General features: G+C 40.2%; 1 protein-coding gene across 2 annotated transcripts in view; it reads left to right on the top strand.

The window, feature by feature from the left end:
- usb1 (U6 snRNA biogenesis phosphodiesterase 1) overlaps positions 1-8465 on the top strand; it is a 10154-nt gene continuing 1689 nt past the window's right edge. Inside the window, exons 1-6 of one of the 2 annotated variants that reach the window (XM_062961770.1) lie at positions 1-355; positions 2679-2839; positions 4873-5056; positions 5337-5390; positions 5978-6083; positions 8138-8221. In XM_062961770.1, the coding sequence (XP_062817840.1) occupies positions 267-355; positions 2679-2839; positions 4873-5056; positions 5337-5390; positions 5978-6083; positions 8138-8221 (678 nt within the window). In that variant the 5' untranslated portion in view covers positions 1-266. The remainder of the gene's footprint in view (positions 356-2678; positions 2840-4872; positions 5057-5336; positions 5391-5977; positions 6084-8137; positions 8222-8465) is intronic. The other variant, XM_062961769.1, reaches the window with a different exon arrangement.

Below are 8465 nucleotides of genomic sequence, written 5' to 3'. Positions count from 1 at the left end.
TTGCCGCCCTCTTGTGGACAAAAGAATATCGCCCTTGCATTGAATTTCTGATCTTTAACCCTTTGTCGCCATCAAGTGGCCATACGGGGAAGCACAGCGTTTAAGAAGGCGGGCTCTGATGGGCCAAGGCAGGGCTTGAATGGGCCAATGGGACGGCGTCTCTCCTGGTGACGTCAGGCCTAGTCTTCGACGGTTGTGCGCAGGCGCGGACTGCGGCCTAGTTGTCGTGAGGCGACCACGGCCTTTCCTGAGCGGCGGATCCGGGTATGAGTAGAGCGCCGCTGGTGGGGTACAGCAGCTCGGGCTCGGAGGGTGAAGAGGAGGCGGAGGCGGAGGGATGGAAAAGCTCTTCCAGGTATGTCTATCACAGGCATGGGCAAACTTGGGCCCTGCAGGTGTTTTGAACTTCAACTCCCACAATTCCTGGCCTCGGCCCCTGAAGCCAGGAATTGTGGGAGTTGAAGTCCAAAACACCTGCAGGGCCCAAGTTTGCCCATACCTGATATATAGTGTATTGTATTTTATTATATATATCATATATATAATATACACATATGTACACACATACAATACATAGCATATTATAATATATAAATATATGTAATATTTAATATATGTATATGTGTACAGTATAATATATATGTAAATATATATAATCTATATATCTATATATATAAATGAGTGATGGCATCACGGCGACCAACAAAACAACAAAACTACAGGCCCCCCAACCTCGAAATTTGACAACACAACCCATCATCCACACCTTTAGGTTGATACAACAAAAAGAAAAGAAAAATAAAGTCCTAATTAGAGGGAAAGGAATAATTGTTTTTATCCAATTGCTGCCAGTTAGAGGACTAATCTCTGCCCACTTGGTCTCCTAGCAACCAACTCAGCCCAGGGGACAGGTAGACTTAGGCCGCGGCCTCTTCCACAGATTATCTAATTTGCACTGGATTATATGGCAGACTCAAGGCCCTTCCACACAGCTATATAACCCATTTGTAATATTATATTATCTGCTTTGAACTGGGTTATCTTGACTCCACACTGCCATATAATCCACTTCAGTGTGCATTTTATACAGCTGTGTAGAAGGTGCCACATACTTCGCCACAGCAATGCGTGGCCGGGCACAGCTAGTAATATATAATAATTATATATTATATTATATATATAATATTTAATATATGTATATGTGTACAGTATAATATATATGTAAATACATATGTAAAAAGAAATTGTCAAAGCTAAAATGTCAATGAAAACAGTTTTGCTTGTTGTGGTTGTTGATGTTAAGTAGAAAAATGCTATATTAGATAGGAATGCACTGCATGCACATGAAAAATACAATTTTAATGCACGTGTGTTCACAGCATAGTCCCTGGAGTGTTAAGAACAATAGAGATATGGTCCTAAAGAGACAGCTGAGTTAATTTTTATGTTTTTTTAGCAGAATTGTATGATTTGTTTTAAGATGTCTATCTTGTTCTATGGTCTTCTATTGGTAATTGAATACTTTGCATATGTTGGAAACCACCCTGAATCCTCTTAGGGAGATAGAGTGGTATATAAATAAAGCTATTATTATTATTATTATTATTATTATTATTATTATTATTATTATTATATTGCTAGCTTGGGTCCCCAATTAGGTTGTGATTTTACAAATTAAGCACCAAAACATCATGTTATACAACAAATTTGACAGAAAAAGTAGTTCAATAAGCAGTAGTAATCACTGTATTTATGAATTTAGCACCAAACTATCACGATGTATTAAAAACATTGACTACAAAAATGCGTTGGATAATCCAGAACGTTGGATAAGCGAATGTTGGATAAATGAGACTCTACTGTAATTACTATATAACGTTACCATGTATTGAACTGTTTTTGCTGTTGATTTTTGATACATGTCTCCTGTATCAATTTAATGATATAATATATAATAATATTATACTATACTAATATTATAATACATTGTATATACATTTAATATTAATAATATTATGATGTAATACAATGTAATAATAATTATAATTCACTATTATAATTGTATATTTATATTACATGCAATATTACTAATAATATTGCGATATAGTTGTATAATATAATATATTGTATGTATATATACTTGTAAACCGCCCTGAGTCCCCTTCGGGGTCAGAAGGGCGGGATATAAATGTCGCAAATAAATAAACAAATAAATATGTTATAAAACATGATATTTTGGTGCTTAATTTGTAAAAGCATAATGTAATTTGATGTTTAATAGGCTTTTTCTCAATCCCTCCTTATTATCCAACATTTTAACTTATCCCATGTTCTGCCGGCCCGTTTATGTTGGATAAGCGAGACTCTACTGTATTATTATTTCAGATTATTATGTGTTATTGTTATGTATAATGATGATGATGATGATTACTATTTGCAATGCCAGTCCTAGAATATTTCCCCATGGAAAGGAGTTCTTCCACTCACAACTGCTTCAATGCAGCCTTGCCATCACCACAAATAGCGACCGCCTGTTTTATTGGTGGTTTATCTTGTTTTGAGAGAAGGCTGCAGGCTGTTCAGGAAGTCCATTGATACATGTTAATTTGCCAAAGAGGAATATGTTGAGCAGACCATGGTATGTGATGATCTCCTAGATGTCTCGTTCTGCCTTACAGTGCCCCGGCCCCTCGGCTCCATGTGCCGGAGAGCGTCCTGCGCATGTTCAAAGAGCAGGAGGAGCAGGAGGCGCCACCAGACGAGAGCGAGAAGCATGGAGGACGCCTGCGCACTTTCCCCCACGAACGGGGCAACTGGGCAACACACGTCTATATGCCCTGTGAGTAGGCCTGTCCAGCCTTTGAACACCCCCCAAAGAGAAAGAGAGGGGAATTGAAGGAACATGAAGTCCCCTTTCCATGTTGTTCAAGTGGGATCCCGCCCTAGAGTTGGGACATCCTGCAGCACATTATATTATATTATATTATATTATATTATATTATATTATATTATATTATATTATATTATATTATATTATACTAGCTGTGCCCGGCCACGCGTTGCTGTGGCGTTGTCTGGTGGTGTTGGTGAGAAATTGTTGAGGTAGTGGTGGTATTGAATGTCTGTTGTATGGTTGTCTTTATGTTTAGTATGCACACTGAAGTGGATTATATGGCAGTGTGGAGTCAGGATAATCCAGTTCAAAGCAGATAATATAAGATTCTAAATAGGGTTTATAGCTGTGTGGAAGGGCCTTGAGTCTACATTGCTATATAATCCAGTTAAAATCTGATAATCTGTGGAAGAGACCTAAGTGAGGCCTAACTGTGCCTGTCCCCTGGGCTGAGTAGGTTGCTAGGAGACCAAGTGGGTGGAGCTTAGCCTTGTAACTGGCAGCAATTGGATAAAAACTATTATTCCTCTCCTTGTAATTAGGACTTTATATTCCTTTTCCTTTTTGTGGTATCAACCTAGAGCCGTGAATGATGGGTTGTGTTGTCAAATTTCGAGGTTGGGGGGCCTGTAGTTTTGTTGTTTTGTCCGCTGCCCTGATGCCATCACTCTTTTATATATATAGATTACATTATTATTATTATTGACACAACAACATTGTATGACACAGCAAACAAGATAGATATGCTGGATTTCGTATCACAAAATCACAAGTCGGACACTTCCCAAGCGTCTAGGACTGTGTGATGTATTTTCGGATGATGCGCACAGATCCCAGTCGGGTGGCCTTTTGCAGTTGGCAGATCGTGATTTTGTCAATGTCTATTGTTTCCAAATGCCGGCTGAGATCTTTTGGCACGGCACCCAGTGTGCCCATCACCACCGGGACCACCTGCACTGGTTTCTGCCAGAGTCTTTGAAGTTCAATCTTGAGGTCCTGGTAGCAGCTGAATTTTTCCTGTTGTTTTTCGTCAATGCGACTGTCACCTGGGATGGCAACATCAGTGATCCAAACCTTTTTCTTTTCCGCAACTGTTTGTGTTCCAGAACTTTGTCAGTCTGGATTGGGAAGTCCCACAGTATCTTTGCCTGCTCATTTCCCAATACTTTGGCAGGTTTTTATGATCCCACCAGTTCTTTGCTGCTGGGAGGTGGTACTTGAGGCATAAGTTCCAATGAATCGTTTGGGCCACATAGTTGTGCCTCTGTTTGTAGTCTGTCTGTGCGATTTTCTTACAGCGGCTGAGGATATGATCAATGGTTTCATCGGTTTCCTTGCACAGTCTGCATTTTGTGTCATCAGCTGATTTTTCGATCTTGGCCTTAATTGCCTTTGTTCTGATGTCTTGCTCCTGGGCCGCAAGGATCAGGCCTTCTGTCTCCTTCTTCAGTGTCCCATTTGTGAGCCATAGCCAGGTCTTCTCTTTTATAATAATAATAAATATTATTATTATTATTGTATTTAGTATTATATTATTATATTTAGTATTATTATAAAAATAGGTAAGGGTTATGGGAGAGGGAGTGGGTGGGGTCATGCAAATTCTACACCAGTAGAGAAGAGAGTAAGAAACACTGGGATGTCTGTGGTGGATGAAACAGATAAAATGTCCTCATATGAAAACATTCACTTGGGTATCACTTGGGCAGGATGGTGTTTGTGGAAGACATTGGCAGGGTTCTTGGACACATTTACAGTACTCTCTATAACCTGCAATGTCATTGGAGGGAGGGTCTGTTTGTGTAAGTGGACACCCCAGCCACAGACACACATACAGATTTTCACTTTCATTGTGTGTATAGATATTGTATATATTGAGGGGCTTCCAAGTGATGTTGCAGGAGACATGATGGAGTGACCAGAGACTTGTGGGTCATCCGTGGGCTAATATGTTGTTTTCCTTCTGCTTTCCTTTCCAGACGTGGCTGAAGAAGACTTCCAGGGCCTTTTGCAGGCGCTCCTCTGTTGTGCCCGGACCTATGTGCCCTCGCTGAGCCCGCTCCCTGAATTCCACATCAGCCTCTCGCAGGTGGTGGTCCTGCGCTACCACTGGATCGCCCCTTTCGTCCAGTCGCTCAAAGAGCGCCTGCGGTCAGTCTCCAGGTAAGGCCCCTCAAGAAGATCAAACAGCCAGCGTTTTAAGTACCTTACATAGGTACTACTATTACTACTACTAATAATAATAATAATATAAGTGCCAAGCTAATTGAGACTGGTCATACCCTCACAAACTACTACGGAATAGAGATCTGACTTTTTCCAGATACAATATAGTTCTTCATCATATGAAGAAGGGGAAGCTTCTCTGGCCAAACTCTTATAAGCAGATTGCTATTGCTGATGTTGATGTTGTTATTTTTAATATTTCCCTCTTCCATTCCAGGTTCATCTGCAGAGCGGACCAAGTGAAGGTTTACACCAACCAGACCAAAACCAGGTACCGGAGTGACTTAATATTATTATTATATTTATTCCTTGCGTTATCTCTCCCAAAGGAGACTTAAAGCAGTTAGTTATGTAACTATTATTATTGTTGTTGTTGTTGTTATTATTATTATTATTATTATTATTATTATTATTATTATATTTATTTATTCCTTGCTTTGTCTCTCCCAAAGGAGACTCCAAGTGGCTATGTAACTATTATTATTGCTGTTGTTGTTGTTGTTGTTGTTGTTATTATTATTATTATTATTATTATTATTATTATTATATTTATTTATTCCTTGCTTTGTCTCTCCCAAAGGAGACTCCAAGTGGCTATGTAACTATTATTATTGCTGTTGTTGTTGTTGTTGTTATTATTATTATTATTATTATTATTATTATTATTATTATATTTATTTATTCCTTGCTTTATCTCTCCCAAAGGAGACTTAAAGCAGCTATGTAACTATTATTGTTGTTGTTGTTGTTATACACAGTAGCAACCACAGGTTCAATGCACAACTTCCTGAGTAGCTCCTGTTACTTTGTTTTGCTTTGCTTGCTGCTCTGAAATATCCTGCTGGTTTCTTTGCACAGGACCTTCCTTGGCTTGGAAGTCTCTTCAGGGTATTCAAAGCTGTCGGAGTTGGTTTCTGAAGTGGATAAAGTCATGGAGGAGTTCAGCCTGGCCACCTTCTACAAGGTGGGAGCTTCTGCTTTTGCAAAACAAGACAATATCACTTCCCAGTAACTAAGGCTGTTGTGTCAGGCCTTTGCACATGCTTGTGTAAGGCAGTCGGTGTGAGCAGATCATTTTGCATCCCATCTAAGATGCTCCTTTCCCCCTATATATCAAACATGGGCCAACTTTGGCCTTCCCTCCAAGTGTTTTGGACTCCAACTCCCACAATTCCTAGAATCCAGTAGGGAGACCTGAAGTTGGCCTGTGTTTGATATATATTATGCAATTATCTCTCAAAAGGGCTGCATCTTTTGGGCCAAAGTTCTTAATTTGTTCCATTTGTAGATCATCCAGGCCAGCTGCTTTGCCATTTTTACATTTATTGAGAGCCATGTCCAATTCAGTAGATGTAAAAGACTCATGAAGTTTGTTACGTTTAGATGTGTTACGATCCCGTGGGGAGACTTTTCTCATGTCTCTCACGGTACTGAAAGAGGGTGCATCTGACAATCAATGGTGCCTTGCAGTGGAAGAAATGTAGTGGATCTCCATCAGTCCTGAGACTGCAATAAAACCAGATGCACTAAAGTTTAATGGTTACTTCTCCCCCCAAGTTAAAAGGAATGCAAAGGTAATCTCCAAAGGTAGCTGACCATTTAGCTCATGTCGCCCAGAGGCCAGGATCCCAGGTTGTGTGCACATCATAAATACTTGTTCCCTTCTGAAAACACTGGCCCTTTCCTGGATGAAGAGCGAAACCACCCCGCTCTTTTAAAAGGGAATAGTTTCCCTTGCATCCCCGGACGGCCTTATCTCTGCAGAGCAAGCTGACCTTTGTTCATCTCAGGCAGTTGGCAGCCGCAGGACAAGCAGCCTTGTTGATATTAGCGGGTGGTTTTATGAGCGAAACACTTGCCTAATGGGTTGCGCATACCTTAGGGATGTGAGAGAGCTCACAAGTTCTTTGCCGGCCCAGAATTGTGCATGTGGCCCTTCAGAAGCTATGAGACTGCCTCTCCCTGCATTATTGTTGGTGTTGTTGTTACTATTAATATTTTAGGGGTGTGAGAGAGCTTACGCAGGCCACGGTGGGAATGGACATGCATGGGAGTCATGTGGCTTTCCAGAAGCTATGAGACTACCTCTCCTTGCCCTGTTGTTCTTATGTCATATATGTTATATATTATATTATATTATATTATATTATATTATATTATATTATATTATATTGTAGGGGTTTGAGAGAGCTCACGCAGGCCACGGTGGGAATGGGCCTGCATGGAAGTCATGTGGCCTTCCAGAAGCTATGAGACTACCTCTTCATGCCCTATTATTATTATTATTATTATTATTATTATTATTATTATTATTATTATATTTTAGGGGTGTGAGAGAGGTTTGCAGGCCACTCTGGAAATGGGCCTGGATGAGAGACATATGGCTCTCCAGAAGCTATGAGACTACCTCTCCCTGCCCTGTTGTTGTTGTTGTTATGTTATATTATATTATGTTATATTATATTATATTATATTATATTATATTATATTATATTATATTATATTATATTATATTATAGGGATGTGAGAGAGCTCATGCAGGCCACGGTGGGAATGGGCCTGCATGGGAGTCATATGGCCTTCCAGAAACAATGAGACTACCTCTTCATGCCCTATTATTATTATTATTATTATTATTATTATTATTATTATTATTATTATTATTATTATATTTTAGGGGTGTGAGAGAGCTCTTGCAGGCTACGGTGGGACTGGGCCTGCATGGGAGTCATGTGGCCTTCCAGAAACTATGTGACTACCTCTCCATGCCTTGTTGTTGTTATTGATATTATTATATTATATTATATTATATTATATTATATTATATTATATTATAGGGGTATAAGAGAGCTTGCACAGGCCACTGTGGAAACAGGCCTGGAGCGGAGTTGCATTGCACCTCCTTGCTTTTTTTCCTACCACAGGCCAGGCTAGCTAGAGTGCTGTGAATTTTAAAAGCGGTCTTAAGTGTATTTATTATATTTTAATCTGTTTACCCCCCGCCTTGCTTTTTGACAGGACCCCTCTTTCCACTTGAGCCTGGCCTGGGGCCTGGGGGACCTGTCCGAAGCCCTGGGAGGACAACGCCTGCAAGAACTCCAGGTAAACCCCCTGTAGCCTGAAACAACTTGAAGGCCTACAACAATAACAACATCAACAATAACAACCTGTAGCCTGTCCCCTTGAGACAAGGGACCCTCTTGAAAGCCCAGAGCTGACCTTTGATTGCTTGGGTCCAGGTAAAAATTATTATTGTTGTTGTTGTTGTTGTTGCCCCCAGATTTGGGGATTTGCCAGCCCAGCTACATCTACATTGGGTTAGACTTGGAGTAAACCATGGAGCTGA

The sequence above is a fragment of the Anolis carolinensis genome, unplaced genomic scaffold, assembly GCF_035594765.1.
Source record: "Anolis carolinensis isolate JA03-04 unplaced genomic scaffold, rAnoCar3.1.pri scaffold_9, whole genome shotgun sequence".
Lineage (NCBI taxonomy): Eukaryota > Metazoa > Chordata > Lepidosauria > Squamata > Dactyloidae > Anolis > Anolis carolinensis.
This window is presented reverse-complemented; position numbering and strand designations above follow the sequence as displayed.